Source organism: Dryas octopetala, chromosome 5 (genome assembly GCF_963921425.1).
Source record: "Dryas octopetala chromosome 5, drDryOcto1.1, whole genome shotgun sequence".
NCBI classification, from domain to species: domain Eukaryota; kingdom Viridiplantae; phylum Streptophyta; class Magnoliopsida; order Rosales; family Rosaceae; genus Dryas; species Dryas octopetala.
The window spans coordinates 9,896,516-9,915,880 of record NC_141370.1 but is presented as its reverse complement, the minus strand read 5'-3'; the positions used below and the strand labels follow the sequence as shown (position 1 = coordinate 9,915,880).

The 19,365-nt window shown below is 34.2% G+C and overlaps 2 protein-coding genes and 2 non-coding genes across 4 annotated transcripts; all 4 read right to left on the bottom strand.

Annotated features, from left to right (window-relative positions):
• Positions 1-367: 367 nt before the first annotated feature.
• On the bottom strand, positions 368-10,851 carry LOC147284128 (uncharacterized). The gene is made up of 24 exons (XM_086245655.1): positions 10,847-10,851; positions 9,589-9,658; positions 9,260-9,455; positions 8,557-8,885; positions 8,176-8,429; positions 8,008-8,079; positions 7,690-7,827; positions 7,098-7,216; positions 6,692-7,000; positions 6,076-6,163; positions 5,883-5,988; positions 5,673-5,786; positions 4,750-4,913; positions 4,519-4,639; positions 3,877-4,101; positions 3,609-3,790; positions 3,355-3,522; positions 3,174-3,279; positions 2,875-3,018; positions 2,240-2,401; positions 1,955-2,152; positions 1,619-1,807; positions 1,462-1,533; positions 368-741 (listed from the first exon to the last, which is right to left on the bottom strand). Exons 1-24 carry the CDS (start codon positions 10,849-10,851, stop codon positions 592-594), a joined length of 3,681 nt encoding a protein of 1,226 aa, XP_086101781.1. The 3' UTR covers positions 368-591.
• A 3,751-nt stretch (positions 10,852-14,602) lies between these two features.
• Positions 14,603-18,117, bottom strand: LOC147284125 (CURVATURE THYLAKOID 1D-like protein). Its single transcript, XM_086244716.1, has 5 exons — positions 17,825-18,117; positions 17,058-17,284; positions 15,254-15,358; positions 15,063-15,134; positions 14,603-14,973 (listed from the first exon to the last, which is right to left on the bottom strand). The coding sequence occupies exons 1-5, from the start codon at positions 17,988-17,990 to the stop codon at positions 14,902-14,904; spliced, it is 642 nt and encodes a 213-aa protein (XP_086100842.1). The 5' UTR covers positions 17,991-18,117; the 3' UTR covers positions 14,603-14,901.
• LOC147284127 (small nucleolar RNA snoR128) lies at positions 15,841-15,930 on the bottom strand. The gene has a single exon (XR_015122738.1). It is a non-coding gene; the product is annotated as a small nucleolar RNA snoR128 (small nucleolar RNA).
• LOC147284126 (small nucleolar RNA snoR128) lies at positions 16,568-16,658 on the bottom strand. The gene has a single exon (XR_015122739.1). It is a non-coding gene; the product is annotated as a small nucleolar RNA snoR128 (small nucleolar RNA).
• Positions 18,118-19,365: the final 1,248 nt, after the last annotated feature.

Genomic DNA, 19,365 nt, shown 5'->3' with positions numbered 1-19,365 from the left:
ATCAAACTAACAAACCAACAAGGAGAATACAATGCTGAGGATTTCAACTACTTGAAGTTTCTATCACACTTTAACTTTATGTTGTAGTCCACAAATTAAAACGAAAACCCAGCCACAACCATGATCTTCCAAGAAAGTCAAATGAGACAGATGGTAGTCATCAAAGAATTAGAATTATGGAAATCATATACATAAAGAGTATTGTAATATATAACTACAATACTGTTCAAACCAAAACATTTTATGCACACTTTACATTTTCTGATAGCAAAATTGTAATTTATAAGTAACAATCACCACAGAGGCCATGGTGGGCAACCTATGAAATGAAAATAGTAACCGACTTAAAATTAACAAAACTCGACGGTAAGACATAAGCTTTGTGTTTGACTGCGTGTGTTGTGTCTTTACTTCTTGCTATTGACCAGTCACCATGGAGGCCATGGCACGCTAACTATGAAATGAGAATAGAACCGACTCAAAATTGATTGCACTCTGAAAATCCATTATTCAAAACTTTGTGCTTGTGTTGTCTCTTCAAGTCTGCTACCCCAGGAAGCCCTCTAATTCTGTACATACACCAAACTGAATCTAATGATAGTAGCTCTTGTTGTTATATACAGCATCCTTACAGAGCATAGAATGTATTTCCTTCATAGATCTTGGTGGTGAGAGGTCTTTTTCGGTCAACGAATTCCCGCGTATTCGTTGCATTTCTGATGCAAATATATCATCTAGAATCTGGCATTTTAAAAACACTGATTAACAGGACTACATAGTAATAATTATAGAAGGTAGTCAACATACTCAACACTGAAAAGGAAAAAACTAAAACAAAAAAGAAGAGAAGAAAAGCTTGGTAAAGGAGGTCAATCTGGTTAGCATTAGTTAGTTCATGATTATTACCTAAATGCATGAGAGCCAAAAACTAACCCAAAACCAAATCAGAAAATATCCACATGTGTAACATGGATGTAAGTCAAGCTCTTTCACTGGATTAGTGTCCAGAAGCATAAGTAATACTTGAACCAAGTTTGGGAAAGAAAGTGATAACTTGATCTAGACAGTGGGGTTACCATATGATATGACACATGCTAAAGCTACTAAACATAATGATTCTATTTAATAATGCAATCTACAGAACTACAGTAATCATCTCAATTAGTTCTCATCCCATTCAAGGTTAAGTTGGGAACACAACAACAAAAATCCAGCCTAGACTGCTAACAAATCTGAAGAGGTTGACATTATAGCACTAAAGACGCAAATGGCTACAGATGAAATCAAATAATAATGTCACATATAATAAATAATCTAATAATCTATTTGGTTAATAAAGAATAAAAAAAAAAAGCCAAATTTTAAGTCATATCTAATTTCAAATTTTGTAAGGATGATATTGCTCCAAGAACAAAGATATTCAAATCCAGTAGAGAGATCAATGACTGAAGTGCAACTTACAGAAACTGCAGCTCGCAAGCCTTTGTACAAGGATCTGTTCTCTCTCCTATGTTCCAAGAGATGCAGTACATCCTACAGAGATCAATTGGAAAGAGAATTACATTTAAATGCTAATCCAATGGAGAGTTTGTAGATATACGGTAAAAATTTAGTTCACCTTTCCCATCCGGTCCCAGAATTCGCGGCAGAGTTCTACAAACGCAGTAGGACTGACAACAGTATGGAGATGATCTATCGTCTTTTGCAAAAGATTTCTCAAGGGCTGCATTCTACTATGGACAACTGATTCCACCTCCTTCGAGTCTCGAATAATGTTTTTCAACTTTGTTGCACTCTGAAGTCTAGTCTGTACTTACATGTAAACAAAGGAAAATTACATTATTCATCAAACTCTTATCTTAGATGATTAATTAATAAAGTTTTCAAATAACTGATAGTTTGGCAACATTGTTATGGATTTATACTGAGAAGTTAAGATGGTACTTTCACTCACATTCTCAGCAAGCTTCTCCACAATTGCTAGTCGATAATTTCTAAACTTGGCTCTCAGCATCACAGTTACATCATTGAGACATTCTCCTGTGACATATCCATCATCAGGGATGCAAGAACTCCAAGAGTTCAACCTGGTTTCTATGTTGGGCCACAGAACATCTAGCATCCTCTTCATGGAGTTTAAAAGAATTCCTAACTGAAATAGAAAGCATACTGATGAGTCCCAGTATTAAAACAAAGATCAAAATCCTTGTAAACATTCAAATCAGAAACAGAGAGTCACCTCATCTGGAACAAAATAAGTGTCAACTGTTTGTTTGGATAATTTTTGCACATATTTGAAGCCTAATATTTTGTTTGTCAAATTATCCTTCAGTGGTGATAAAACATCAGCATAGTGTCTGTCCAGAGCGTCAACAATTCCCTTCTCAACATCTGCAATAACCTTTTTAATACACACATAACCTCAAAGCATTAGTCATCACAATTTCAGTTTCAGAATAAGCAGAAACAGACTGTATAACAAGTCAGATAACACATTGAAACTATTGAGTTGGACTCAGATATTGTTAGGCCCAACCTTGAAGATCTTTTCTTAAACAAGATGAGCATAAATGTGCTATTTTGTTAAGGTATTAAACAAAATAATTTTGATGGTATGAGTTTTTTTTTTTTTTTGTTAAATTTAAATAGATGGTACAAGACTACAAGAATAAGCATGGCCATCTATGATTTATCAAATTTTAAACTTCAGGACTAAACTTGTAGGTTAAGTTTCATGTAGTCCAGGCCATGTATTAATATATTCCATCAATAGATATAAAATAAAACAAAGCAATTATGTTAAGAAATAAGGAACCAACTAGAAGAATAAAAATAAGAGAATAAGGAAAGAGTTGAGAAACATAATGCACATACATTCTCCACAGCGGATGTATATATCGGCCAACGACTAATAATGACGTCAAATTCATTGAGCATCTCTATCAGCTGGTTATACATATCATCAATAAAAGGAGTTGTTCCATGTTCTGTTCTAACACCAGACCATTTTGCCTGAAACTGATGAATTTCCAGTAAATTTCCACCAAACAAAAAGAGAAAAGATGAATTTCAAGTCAATTTCTTATTACTTAGTGGACTGTATTGTAAGTATGAATTGGTAAACAGTATAACAAACACTTGAAATATAAACCATGATATAAGAAGATATATACCTTATCTAGTTTGCACGATTCAAGCAAATTACGACGCTTTTCTTGAATCCATATGGTTATATGTGAGTGAAACAACTCTTTAGCATCAACTCCGCCGTTAACAGGACTGGAAATAGCTTTACATGAGTAGAGATACGGAAGGTAATAATAAATACAGACTAAAATCTAGCAAATCAATTACTTGATGTTCCACAAAGAAAGATCCCTTTGAAAGTCTGCTATTGCAATAAGAAGTTCAGAAACTGGAGGCGATAGGCCTGGAGGGGGACATACAACAAGAAAAGCACGCAATCTACTGCAGAGGTCAACACTATATATGGATGCAGAAATATTTGGAAGATCGATAAAACTGCACAGAAACACACACATATAATTACTAGTATACAAAAAAAAAATTCAAGAATTAAATAGACTACTTTCGAATGATGTACATACCTGGGGAGGATATGCTGGTCCTGGATTTTTATGTCTGTGAAAATTTCATTTCTAATACTCAAAATCAGAGATTTCATCCTCTTATAAGCAGTAAAAAGATCTCTCTGTGTTCCCTCATTACTGCTTAGAATAAACTCATCTGTCTCTGCAAAGTGCATTCTTAACCTCTTCTTTGCAGCAGCCTGTAAAGTCATTTGGACTTTAATTAAAGTATAGGAAGGTAAAGGCTAAATGGAAGTTCATGCATGGAGAAGTTAGCAACTAAAACCTGAAAAAATCTGCTTAATTTCAACTGTGCCTCAGAACTCAAAATATCATGAAGAAGGGTGTATAGCTGGACAGCAGGTGCTAAAGCAGATGGTGCCAATCCGCTGGCAGGCCTGAAAACATCTATCATCCCTGATGGTGAAGATTCTTCAAGTGACTTGTAGTTCTCAAAAACCAAAGCAAGAGTCTGCTTTACTCGATCCTCGATCTCCAGCAACATGCGGTTCTGGTTGACATATAACTTATCAGGGAAACAAGTTCTCCACTAACCAGGGATAAAGTCAATGAATACAAGTTGAAACAAAGTAACAGATGATTAAATTTAGAAATTAATTAAAACCATGTAAAATACCAATTCCCCCCAAAATTTTAAAACTATCAGAGGTTGAAAAACAAATCAAGACAGAAGTTGAGGAAATTTCTCTACTAAATCATAAGTAGAAAATCAACAGACAGATCAAGCTAATGTGAATGTGACAGCTTTTAGAGAATGATGTATTATCTGTTAAGTTCAAGAAATAAGGTGTTTCATTCCCCTATAGAAAAAGTACCCCCCTCCCCTTCTCTTGAACTAAACAAGAAAGTCACAGGAAGCAAAAAGAATTGAAAAAATCTAAAACCAATAGTCAATTTTTTCACAGACCTCCTGAAAACTTAACACATTCATGCTTTTGCCCTTCTTGAATACATCTGATAGAAAATCATGTACTATGGTGAGACAGTCTTCGGTAGGTGTAGCCACATCCATGACATAGGAAAGGTATCTGCAAGCAGCAGCATAGAAAATTATACATAATAGCGCTTAGAAGATCCACAATCATGTAATATTTCCCAGTTTAGCATAATAAGCTACCATTATACCATATTTCACTACCTTAAATTGAGGTATGCATCTGTTATTCCATAGCAAGATGCAAATTCAGTCACTAACCACCTCCATGGGCCATGCAGCAACAAATTTCTTTGCTGAAAATGTTGAACTTTCATTGCAACTTCTAAAACATAGTCATATGCCACAGTTTCTGCAACGGAGTGACACTGGACATGGACAGGAGTGAAAGAAATATCATAAAACTAATTCCAAATCTACAGCAATCAGTTTCTGAGAAAGCATTTGATCATTGTCGATCTAATAACTCCCAAAGCATATTTTACTGTGAACCTTACTGTAATGATGTTATTCTTATAACAACTTAAACTTTAGGGAATAGTGTTAATCGAACAAACTTTATCATGGTACCAAAAGTAGGATCCAAGTTCAAATCCCTGTAATTGCATCCTCCCAATATAAATAATTGTTGACCCACATTCTAGCAGCTTATGCTTTTGAGAATAGTGGTGAACCAACAAACTTCATCGCTAACCATAAATCAATTCCTATGACTATAAAACTTAAATAGTTAATTTCCTATTACTTGTCAAAGTAAATCTGATTTCTCTTTGTCCACTTCTAATTAATTATCAGAACATTTGGGATATGACACGCACATTCTATGTAAGGCCACCACCAAGTAGATACTACCAGACCATAAAGGCTCTAGTGTATGGCTTACAAGGTATGTGTTATGCTAAATTGCAGTAGCACATGTGTAGATATAAAGCTTCAATCCGACATACATGATACAGAATGCCATGTTGTGGCCCTCTAGATATTATGCAATTCTGATAACATATCCAACTTATGCGATCTCTTTCTTACTAGTAGTAATCGATGTGAAACAGCATAAATTAATCTCATCATAAAAACACAAGTTTCAGATATCTATGGAGAATAAGGTCTTAGTCTCTTAGATGTACCTTAAGATGATTATTTTCATCAGTACTTGTAGAATACTCCATGCATAATTGTATTCTGCCAACAGGTTCATGCTCTAGATCACTATATATAGGCCACCATCGTAGCTTGTCACCCTGCATTCAACATAAATATTTAATCTCTTCATAATAACTATCAGCCTTCCTTATCATACTGTTGATAGGCAAATTACTGAATTCTGAAAATCGTACTGGTTCATGAGCAATAGAAGCCACTTGAACTAGGGCACGGCCACAATGTTGTCCCTTGGAATTTTGAACTTCTACAATCAAATCATCTCCAAGACTATCTGGAAAACTGCAATAACCCAGCTGTTAACTGTACACCCTTATGGACCAAATAAAAGGAAAAACAAAATAAAAGGAAAAGGAAAAGAGTACAGACAACACATGGGTTTCTCCAAATCCTGGTTGCATTCGAACTGCATCCTCTTCAGGTGAACTTTTCAATCTCAAGAAGCAAGAATATGTTTCTGAAAAAAGAGAGGTCGCCTAGTGTAAGATACTACACAAAGGAAAGAAAACCAACTACCTTTTATATCAAGTCAAAAACAAACGTGGTGAATCCATTACATCAGTGGATTCAGAGTATGCTTGAATTCTTTTTAGGAGCTAAATAAAAAAAGGTATAAACCAAATGCAGAGATTGGTGCCACTTTCATGTCTTAAATATGGACCTTCCAAAATTTATTTCTTATTTATGCATCAGTGATTTTGCTTACTTTACACAAACACTGTTATACCTACTGTGCATTCAACTAGAAATGCAGAAGTTTAATTAAAATTAAAAAATTAATCAACACGGAGAAGATCCAATTTCACTTTCAACATCTCCACAATAAAAAACATATCTTCCAAACCGGATTTGCCGTACCAAGGGTGAGCTACTTTAAGCTGGATATTACTTTAAGCAGACACACCCAACTCTAGTAAACCATTACTGTCATTCCTCAATATCTAAGGCCACCTAAAGTTTAAAATGAACATAAAAATGTACATACCTTGCACTATTTCATATGATGAGGAACGATTGCACAAAGTATCTGTCCCAATTTTTAGGCGTGCAGGTATCTGTTTTACACATTTAGCACTAGCCTGTATGTATGCCAAGCTCCGACGAGAACAGGAACCAATTGCAGGAGCACAAGGTGGTAGATAATTATTCCATATAGATTTCCACCCCGCGCATAAAGTTGATTTCAAATTGGAGAAGTGTCTGCTAAGAGAGCCACACTTAATCATTGGTGGTGTTATAGAAGAAAAACTGCAGCTGGCAGGTGGTTCATCCAAACCCATTTTCACTTTACAGACTGCAATAAAAAATTTCAATCAGATGATGAAGAAACTGACATTTTGACAGAAAAAAAAATAATAATAAAAAATGAGGAAGGCAACCAAGTAGTTCACCTTGAAATTTTATTTTTCCAGAAGCTTTCACAGGTTTTGGAGGAGCCATAGCACTGAGCAGCTGTGAAGATCGTTTTGCCAAAAGTTCAGCTTCTGATTGTAATAATACATGCTGTAAACTGAAATTGTAGATGTGAGTAGAGGAATAGTTAGGTTAGTGAAAGGCAACATTAATAAAGACAAAAGTATAGTATTACATCTCATATCATATCAAAAAGCAGTGTAGCATGCATTGAGAACCATAAAAAGCAAACACTTGAACAATAAAATGAACAACTGGGTTTCCTAAATCTTGACAGAGACAACAAAGACTCAAATCCAGCATCTCTATATTCATTAAACTTAACTACAAAACATGACTCAACATTGAAGCTTTAAAGAACCAAAAAAAAAAAAAAAAATTGTCACAATCTCCCCTTCATAAGTATTACTTATAATGGATTAGACACATATTCACCTAAGCCCTACCTTACATTTCCAAACTACTACTCGTATTTATATATATACACATACATATATACTAATACCAAGAAAAAAAAATTTGAATGTAAATAATTGAAAAGGAAACAAAAGTAAAGGAGCTATGACTCACCCAAATGCATTTCGCAGCAGTGCACATTCATTCTCCAGGAAACAGTGAACTTCAGTGCAATAACTCTGAGCCCATGCATGAAGACAGAGCCTAACACATGCATCATATGAGATTACAGCACACCATGTACCCTGCCCACTGAATACATGGCACATAACAGTTAGAACAATTGACAGAAACAACTACTGGATCAGTGAGATAAGAGTTCCAACTAAATTAACTATCTCCAATGACCTAATTTATCTAAGGCACTTAAGTTCAATGATCAGAAACCAACTTATGCAGTTATTCCAAATCTAGTTCAACTATGTAACCAACCTTGCATGATACACTGGGAAGCGAGCAGGTAAGTGAACTGGAGATCCATGAATTTCTACACCAGCACGAGTCCTGCAATTCTGAATAGTCAGTTTATAGTTTCCCAAAAATGCCATGTACAGAAACAAAGAAACAGACCATGTCCACAAGATACATGCATGCACAAACCTGAGTGGTGAGTTAGAAATTCCACTGCCAGAAGCATCTTGTGTAGTGGTGCCTGAAGAGACACTTCCTGTTTTTTTTGAACCATCTGTGTTTGCAGGACCACTCCAATTCGAAGAGTGAGTTGTTTCGTGTGCTTTAAGAGTTGAACTTGGCTCAGCAACATCATCAATCTCCAAAGCAGTGCCAACCAATGGAGGAGCACTGGGAATATCATTATTAGAAATCTTCTTCAGCTGCATTCCTGCCAGACAATCCTGCACCAGTTATACAGATGTCAGCAATGATATAACCCAAGCAGCACCCATGAAAAAGAAAAAAGAAGAAAAAGAAAAGTAGCATCTTGTATCAACAACAAGTACAGTTGTAAGAAAATGAGAAAACCTGCTTGGCTGTTGCTTCCATATTTGAAGTGTATGATCCTCTCTGGGGTACACCATCATTGTTGCTTTCCATTTGTGTAAATGAAATTTCAGTACTTGTAGCCGAGTCAGACAATTCATCTGCAAAACCCGCATATCTAACTGCATTCCTGCCACAGTTCCCTTCCATTCTCTCCACACGATGTCCCTGCTTCAACTGATTTGTCTCCCTTGGCAAATCGGAATCAGTATGAATTTGATCACAACCATGATTCCGTTGACTTTGAATCGATGCCATGCATTTAGAACCCAAACTATGGGAAATTTTGTCATCTGACGGAGACAATGCAACTGAGCATAAGAAAGAAAAAATGTCAATACAGAAAAATAATTCTTCTTAATTACTTTATACAAATGAAAAGTTTTGATTCCAGCAGTTTGTGCTGGTCAAACTTAAGACCTGTTGGACTGTGCTTGTAACACCAAACCAACAAGTTACCAAAGGACCGGCTATGCAAAAAGTTGAATATCAGAATGATATCTGCAGCCCGAGCTTTCCATCAAATCCAATATTGTTTTATTGCCTTCCATCAATTACTATCAGAAAGTTAGTTCATTTTCATGTGCTATTCTACTATAAAGTGATTACACAAAAATTTGAAACTATGATGGGCTGCAATACAGATGTTGATATGTAGGCTAATTAAATGCATTAACATGCTAACCAAAGATCCTATCCTCCGAGCTAGAGGATGTGTCCATGTCGGAACCAGACCCGCCTTCATCGTCATCCAGATATGTTGCTTGCCAAACCGGACTTAAACTCGAGTGCAGAATCCTATTATTGAATTTGGCTGGAGAAGGCAATCCAAAGGCACTCGCTCCATTCCTTAAGTTTGCAGCAGGGTCACTTTGTACTCTCTGCAATTAAATCAAATTAGAAAAAGGGTCTGTTAGATTATAGGGTCCGACAACTAAAATTGTTAGTCTAAAGGAAAAGGGTCTCTATGCGTGGCAACCACTTCATAGTACAAAATTTTAACAACCATATTACCTCTTTAACCCATTTAAGGCCATTATCGTCCAGCCCTTCAGAGAACACCATCATGAGGTCCCTTGTCCACCTAATAAACAAAATAATAAGAAAGACATACTCTTAATAAGAAAAATATAAAATCTTGCAGTATAAAAACTCAGAGAGAACAAAACCCAAACAAATAAAGAGAAAAACTCATATACCCAAATCAAAACTCCTGTGTAGGAACACAAAAAACTGAGAAGGAACAAAGAAAACTACTTGCTTTATTGGTTGATGAGAAGTAGAATGAGAATAAACCAAGACATGGGTTTAATTCTATCGATTGGGAAATAAATAAAAAAGGCCAAATACCTCAAAATCTTTAGAATGCAGATTATAGCGACCCACAAAGCAAAACAGATATGATATTGCTAGGATAAAAAATTGTGAGTCTGTGACACAATATTCACTTACCAAAGATGAATGCACTTGTGTTAATATAATTTGGGATCTCCCTATATTTTAGAACACAATAGAGGAACCAAGAGAAGAGAAGTTGAAGGTAAGTAAATGTAAATCATAGAAAATTCCATTATGGGATCCTTCTAAATTGATTGGCTTTTGCTTTCCCTCACTAAAATCTCTTTTTATTTCCTTTCTAATTTTCTATCTCTCTCACTTTCAAAGCCTTCCCTTTTTTCTCTGTGTCATACTGTCACTCCTGCTTTTTGATATTTCAAAATATTACAAAATATAAAAATAAAAAAGTATTTCCAAAGTGGGTACTAATTAAAATTTGGAGTTTCAATAAAATCTTAAAATAAAAAGAGAAAAAGATTATTAAAAAAACACTGTTATAGCCTCAATTGGAAACGTAAGGATATCATATCACAGAGGAGAGGAGGATTAAAGAACTAAAACGCCACTTGCGAGATGTACGAGGATGACGTGGCAAGCAGAAACGTTGTTTTTCATAACGGTCGAATTGTTAATGGCGCGAGTTTCTTGTTACTCAAAGAGTCAAAGGTCTTAAGTTCTGTTCTCACACAATTCGCACCTATTAGGATGTAGGACTTTGTTTGGTTTTTCTTAAACGTACTCTCTCCTAATTTTATGGGTTTCTTAACTTTCTTGTGAACCAAGAATTTAATAATAAGGAAATAATTAAGTAATGGGTCTCTCTTTCTCTATGATTAACACTGGATGGAATTAATTATATAAGTAATCACATATTTTAATCATCAAATGTGGCAAGTATATAGCCGTATCTTCATTAGTAAAGTTATGAATGTACCTCATTGCCGTTTCTAACTTCTTGGAGGCCCAAGACGAAAATATGAAATGGGTTTTTTATACACAATCTTAGTTTTACAAAAAAAAAAAAATTGTAGAGATGCTTTCCATTTGCTTTTAAAAAAAAAATGATAATTTGATCATAAAAAATGAAATAATATCATAGTTTGTACAAGCTTTGAACAATAAATAATTAAAGTTGAGGGGCTTTAGTCATACAAGTTTTAAACAAAAATAATTAAAATTGTAGGGCCCTTAGCAAAAAAAAAGAGTTGCAAGGCCTTTGGACATATAAGCTTTGAAGAGAGAATGAGAACTAAGAAAGAGAAACCTCAAACTAATTAAACTAATTACAGTACACCCTAATTTGTTTGGAGAGGGAATGAAGACTAAAGAAGAGAAGCCTCAAATTGAGATAGAATCAAAGAAGAGCTCTTGAGCTAAAGTTTAGAGAATTTAAGATCCAATCCGATGCAAGGAATGGAGGAAGGGAAAGTGAGAGGAGAGAGAGAGAGAGAGATCACATTCTTATAACAAAAAGAAACTTTGACATTTAAATTTTTCAATAAAGAATTGAAAGTCTAAAACATAAATTGACTTACTAGTTAATTATTAAAAAATCAATTTGAGCATTTGATAAATTTGGACCTTTTAAAAATAAGGTATTGTACACTTTTATAGGGCTTGTAGCCTTGTACAAATCACATGTCTTTAATTATAGTTTATACTTTTATTGTATGATGCATATATATACACACACACACACAGAGGGAGGATTCATTGTAGGATCCTACAAATAAAATTAATTGTAGGATACCTCGTGGGGCACATTCCTATATATTTTTGACAATCCGAATCGTTTATTTTTTAGACTTCTATTTATAGATCATCTTTGCAAAAAATTATCCAAATCAGAAATCATTTGTCTATCTAACTATGATCAAACAAATAGACGAACAAAAAATTTATGATAAAAAGTCCATTTGTTTGATCAAAATTAGATAGAAAAATGATTTCCGATTTGGTTAATTTTTTGCAAGAATGATCTATAAATAGAAGTCTAAAACTACATGGAAGTGGGCCCCATGAGGAATCCTAAATTTAGTGTTAAATGTAGGATCCTACAATGGAGCCCTATGTATGTATGTATGTATGTATGTATGTATATATATATATACATACACAAGAATGTTCTAAAACTAACTAGTTAGTAAGTTAATATAAAACTAACCACCATGTTGGGCCCACTGCACAATGTAATCTCAAAATCCGAACCGTTTATTTTTTAGGCCATACTTCAAAGATTATTCTTGTAAAAAATCTCTAAAATCGGAAGTCATTTAGCCATTTGATTATAATAACAACTATTTCTATGCTTTTATCGAAAATACTGATCGTCTATTTATTTGATCTTAATTAGATGACTACATGATTTTTCGATTTAGTTGATTTTTTGCAATGATGATCTTTGAAATATGGCCTAAATAATTGATGGTTCGGATTATGAGATTAGTGATGTGGTGGGCCTAAAAGCATGGTTAGGTTCGTATTAACTTGCTAACTGGTTAGCTTTAGAGTACTCCTCTATATATATATAAATAAATAAAAATATTTGAACCCCCCTTTAAGATGGGCCCTGGTGGTCGCCCCTTCGGCCCATGCTCAAGGACGACTTTGAATGTACCCATATATGGATCAATAAATCCATATTTTGTTTTAGAATATATTGGTTGGTAATATTCTAGATTTTGTTTTAGAATAATTAGGGAAACAATAAAAAAAGTACTGGTTTTGAAGATCCAAATCCTAATAATGATTTCTCATTATGTGTGATCCTAACACCACGTGTCATAATGATGTGGTGTTACTCATCCACTTAAATTATAATACGTGTACAATTATTAATTTTTAAAACCCTAAACTTTAAAAAATACCCTTAAAATTGTACAAGTGTTATAATCTAAGTGGATTAGTAACACCACGTCATCATGTCACATAGTGTTACGGTCATATGCAATAATTTTCTCACACACAATAATTTCTCTTTGATTCATATACTAGATATACCAATCATCAATTATATGGTTTCATAATAAACATTCTCACAATCACAATCAAGTCACTTGAATCTCAACGCTTGAACTTACCATTAACTTTTTTCTTGATCTGTGGCTAAGATTCAACCCGATTAAGATCAAACCAAATTGATAGAAGAAAAAAATTCCCTTATAATTCTAAAAAAATTCATGGATAACTATATCAAAAGAAAAAGAAATGTGAAAAGGAAATGTTTAATTATATATAATAAAACAGAACGGTTTTTGAATTATTTCCGGGTCCGAATAGTTGAGATCGTTTCGGCTTAAATCCAATGATCGGTTATCTATTTTTAAAATTTATTTTCCCGCCCATGAGAATTGGTTTGTCGCCTCTCTCTTCTTAATTAATTTTCTCAAATTTACTTTCCGTTATCTATTAAACTGATTACATTTGTCAAAATATCCGTATTTGCACAATAGAAAGAGTCACTTCGCACTTGCAGGATGGAGTGTAGAGAGGCTAGTTTTTCTTACATAACATAAGGTTATCATATAAAATCAGATTATTTATGTTTGAGATTAATCTAATCCGTTTAGTATTTGTTTTGACATATCATGTTATCAGCTTATCTAAAAATTGATTATGGTAGTGATTTGCATGTGCGTGCACAAGTTAGATGTAATAAAAAACTTTCAGACTCCATGGCTGCTTCTAGCTTGTGCTTCAAGGATTCCATCTATTCATATTACATCCCAATGTATTGTGCTTGAAGCCTTGAAGGGATTTCTCTTTTTTCTCGTCAATGGTTGGAGACTGGAGAATTGCTCCTTAGGCCGATGATGGTTGTAGAGGGTTTCTTTTTTCACCGTTTGCTTAGCGGTGTTCAATATTCAATCATATCCAATATATCTGACCTATCCAATTTAATTTTGAAGAGAGTCGTATACTTTTGGGTTGATGCTCCATTTTTTATGGTATTATAAATTTATAACGCATGTCATTTATATGTCAGGCAAAATGGCCACTCGTTTATCCACGTTGCCCAAGAATTTGTCCACACGTTTGACTATTATTTTTTCTTAGGACAAGAAGGCCCGATACGTTAACACAATGATTAGACAAAACATGCCAAACTAATGAGCAATCATATTGCTATTTTCATCGACGAAATTAACTTCGTGCAGCAGAAAAAAAGATGTCAAAAGCTTACTTCACGTCCTCCACAACGACACCGTCTGCTGCGAGACATGGAGAAGGGTCTTTGAATACATCTTTCACGCATACAAGAGTACGTTGAGAATTGTATCCTACATTCAGAAAATAAAACCTAACATAACTAAATATAAGATTTTGAGTCTCTCTACCAATTGGTAATTAATTTTGATTGGATACTCCAATTTCTTTCAAATTCAATGTTTTGTTTCTTTGTTAACAAATTCTATCTAACCCAATCCTACATTGCATCGAACACAACTTTGTTAAAAACTAACATTCCCAAACCAACAAACACCCCCAAGCTTGATTGGAGAGGTTAATTATACCATAATGAACTATATGGGGGACAAAGTTACGGTTTTATCAACATTCAGAATTTGCTGACCAACTCCTTTGAACAAAGTTAGTGCTCTATTGCTGGGTATATCCCAGTACGTTGGTCAAGCAGAAGGGCAGGAGTAGTCACGCCAAGAGTGACAAAAAAATCCAAGTCCAAACCACATCTGAAATCTTTTGACCTCATCATAATAACAGGCAAAATGTCAAATTTGAAGAGCCAAAAAAAAAATGGAACCAATTCAATGTTGGATCCAAACCCAGGTTAACATGGACAGAGCCAAATGGCTCCATGAAGACGCAGAGAGAGCAGAACAAAGTAATATTTTAGAGTAAGATCTAAGCCTTCTAAACAAATAAATAATTATATATATATATACTGCCTATACTGGAAACTAAACCAAAACTCTACATTGATCTTTTTATGCAGCAACACTCTCCACAACAGCAAAAAGGTCCTCATTATCAATCATCATTTGACCCGAGAACATTCTGCTTAAGAACTTCAATTTTAGCAACCAATTCCTCCCTGTTTTTCTGCAAAGACAGTAATCACCATTAAGCATACTTTAACATGGTCAATCGACTCAATCAGTTAACAAGTCAAAAGCTATAACAATAACTACCTTGAATATCAGATAACGAGTGGTGAACCAGATTGTGTATCCAAGACCCACAACTTCCAGCAACTTGGGAAACTGATTTCACATAGTGAGCATCATCAATATCCCAGAGAAAGGGCATCATTACAGTTGTAAATCAACAAATTCATATAAATGGTATGAATGGTAATGCAAAAATATTAACAATAACACACCAATGGAATAGAATCAATAGCGCCAATGATCGCTGATGCTAACCACAGGGTAAACAGGGCACCGCCACCATATAGTAGAATAGTAATTGTATCATCATTGTCCAACTGCAATTAGCCAAAGAGCAAGTCATTAATACAGGATGATGATTGACAAGGGTATTTGCATTTAGAACCATGGTCTTGCCAGAATAAAATCAGAAAACAGGATAAAGAATGCACTCAGCTGTATATGAAAGTGTGGAACAAATTAAGAATTAACACAATCTTAGTTATATCATGAATATTAACACTATCGTAAGCTCACCATAAGAGAGGCTGGAGTATACGACTACAACCTTAAATTGTAACCTACAGAAGCTATGGAAGAAATATATTGCTAGAAAGCTAAAATATGCCTCTCAAATTGTCAGAAAACAAGGGAAAACACATAACAGCTTATCATAGAGAGTAAACAAATGAATTAACCAAGGAAGGTTGTCAAAATCAGGGAACAAAACCAGACCCATTGATTGTTTGGTAATTGTTATTACCACAACAACACAACAAAAAGAACAAATCTAAGTACTGAACAAAACTAAAATATCAAGTTGCTCAGGTAACCGCTCAGAATCGACATGATTGTCGGACTTCCATTGAGTATTCTTAGACACTCTCAAGTTACTGAATCATCATTGCAACCCAAAACTCACGCAAACTTTCCAAGAACTGAAACCAAAGAGTTCTTATTTTGAATAAAATAAAGAAACTTGTACAACTTGGGGAAAAACAGAACTGATCTTATTAGAATAATAAAACAAAGAAATAAGCACCAGGACATAACAATGCATGGAAGGCATAACATTAGAAAAGAATGGATAATATTGCATCTTTTCCTATCATTTAGAAAAAAAGTATACAATTTCAAGCAATACTTCACAAATTAAATGTCAAAATGACCCACACAGGCTTCCTGCTTACCAACATATAATGAAAATGCTAGCGATGTATTCAAACATTATATTCAGGTTATCCAAAACCTCAAATTAAAAGGGTTAGAAAATTATGTTAAAAAAAAAAAAAATTAAAGCAAGCACACATCCTTGCGTTTTTCAAATCAAACTTAATGTTTGACAAGACAGGTCAGTATCAAAAGCCAACCGTCATGTGAACATTGTAGTAACTCAATATAACACTATTACATATTATTATTTTCTTAGTGAAAAAGGAAAGAGTTAATAGATGGAAATGGTGTTTTAAATGATGAAAGTATGAACTGAGGAACATTGGGTTACTCAGGAAAATATTTCATCAAACCACCAAATTTAAAACATTAAGCTGCTCAGGTAACCGCTCAGATCGACATAATTGTCGGAGTTCCATTGAGCATTCTTAGACACTCTCAATAGTTACTGAATCATCATTGCAACCAAATTTGCACTACTACAATATCAGTTTCTAAGTTTAAAACCAAACAAAAAACAGCTATTAAGTTGGATAAATGAAAAACAACACAGATACAGCTTTGATAAGAAGGACGAAAATTATTAGACAAGTAACACAAGGAATTAAAACAAAACATCATACATTCTGGATGGTATAATAGCTAATGCAGTACAAAAACATAATGATAATAAAGACTATTATCCTACAACTTAAATGAAGAATGTAATGTCAAGGTCTATTATAAACAGATAATGGGTTTGCATCCAACCACTTGTTGATGAGGTGGATATGATGATTAAGCCCAGACATCCAATTAGAAATGTATTTAATACTTTGATATATATATATATATATAACTATAACTATCATCATTTATACAAACCTTTATGTTAAGGTTATTCAAAAACTCAAATATCTGCGCTTGGCCATCCACACCGTCCACAGTTAAGTCTTCTTTAGGTGCTTCTTCTGTCACAGTTTGATAGTAAAGGTTCTTGTCGGGTGGCGGAACATCTTCCAAGGACACCACACCATCACGCTCTTCACCAGCATAAGGATTTGCTCCACTTGATGTCTCTTCAGAGGTTGTTGCTCGAGGAAAGAGCAATCCTGAAACAAATATACAAAGACACTGCTTCGATAAGCTACAACTATCTCTGTCAGACTGTAACTATCACAAACCCAAAATGCAAATAATGGCCAAAAGCCCAAAATGCACAAAAAACACTAAAGAGACCCAAATGAACAAAAAAAATAAACACAAATGAACAACTAAATAAACACAAATGAACAACTAAAGAAACACAAATGAACAACTAAGGAAACCCAAATGAACAACTAAAGGAACCCAAATGAACAATGGAACCTCCAAATTAGAAAGCAATAAAATTATATAAAGAGGGCAAAATAAAAGAAATACACAACCAAACGAGAAATGAATACACTTAAAATCACACAGCAAAAAGACAAAATCCACAAAACCCAATAAAATAATGTAAGATTTAAATACAAACGAGTCAAAACTCTAGCTGATCGATGCATACAGAGCAGGAATTAAGCACAAAATGGTAAAACACAAGCCACAGGAAACAATAAAAGAAAGGGCTTCGTTTGGATTGAATACCAAATGCTAAGGGATGGAGAACGTACGAGAGTGAAGCTTGAGAGAGCTGCGTGAGAGTGGTGGGGTTTGTCTGAGAGGGAGTGAGGGTTTGGAGCGGAGGTTGGTGGTAGGGTTTGTGATGAGAAGCTTGTGGTGGTGTTGGTGGGTTGGAAGGTTGGAGATAGCTTGAAATGTGCTTGTGCACAGCTCCATTTCGTGGAGGCTAGAATTGGGTGACGAGCTCTGAGACTCTGATAGTTGGGTGCGATGCCACCGCTTTATATCAGGAAGGGAGCTGTGCTAGGGTTTTTGGGGTTCAGTACTGATAAATCAGCTACCGCTCCCTGGGTCTAATAATAATAAGAGTTAATTATACTTACGTTGTTCTTTCACATATAGCTTTGAGATTTCAATAATTATACATACATTTCCTACGTTTCAAAACTATTGTATATAACCTCCTATAGTGAGACGAAAAATGATAAAAAAAATTATGCAAAAAGATATGCTAAGGGGTAAAATGGCCTAATAAGATTACTCAAGGTATAAGGTCCAACCTCAATACAAATATTTTCTTTTTTGTTTATTTATTTTTTTCTCTTGTAGGAGGTTATATGCAATAGTTTTGAAACATCATGGGGTATTTGTGTAATTATTGAAACCCCATGAGGTGTATGTAAAAAGATGATAAATCTCAGGAGGTGTAAGTGTAATTAACTCATAATAATAATCATGATTAAGTAAGAAAAATAATTTTAAATAATTTAAATGATCTAGCAATAAGATAATTATTTAAAAATATTTAAATTATCAAGAAATAAAAATATGTAAATGAAAATTTAATAGAAATTTTTAAATAAATCATATCTATACTATGATTAAAAAACTGATTTTAAAATTGAAAAAAAAAATTATGATAACTTCATTTAACTTACTCTAATCAAATTTAAAGGGGTGTCCCTAACTCAGATTTTAATGAATTTTAAAAATCAAATTAGAATTTTAATGGATTCTATAAGAATCTAAGAGGTGTCCCCAACTCGGATTTTAAAAGATTTCTTAAAAATTCAGGTGTTCTAAAATACTCATAGATTTCATTAAGTGGTGGATTTTGTTCACATAACAAAGGCATGAGAATTCCTGCCCAAATTTCTTGGATTTCGATGGATTATAGGACAGTCAATAAGAATCCATATAATCTATAAAATCTACAAACTCTTTTAAAATCTAAGTTGGAGATACCTCACTTTCTTCTTAACTAATCACACACAAGTTGTGTGTGTAATTCATTGGATTTGCTTGAGAAAATCGAGCCAAAAACCCAAAAACTAAGTCGTTGATGGTCAACACAACATACATGTGGGTCCTACATACATATTGTTAGAGGAAAATCACAAATGAGCCAGCATCACATACAAAAAAATTTTATTTTCCCTTCCCCCCTTGCAAATGTGTCCCCATTCTTCTTTAAGCTTGTAAAATGAGTCAGGTCGAGCGAATCTGGCCTTAAGAAATGAGGATCCAGGTCCTGGACTTTTCTAAATCTAAGAAGAGTAAGGCTATGCAGACCACTCTTAGTTGCTGAGTT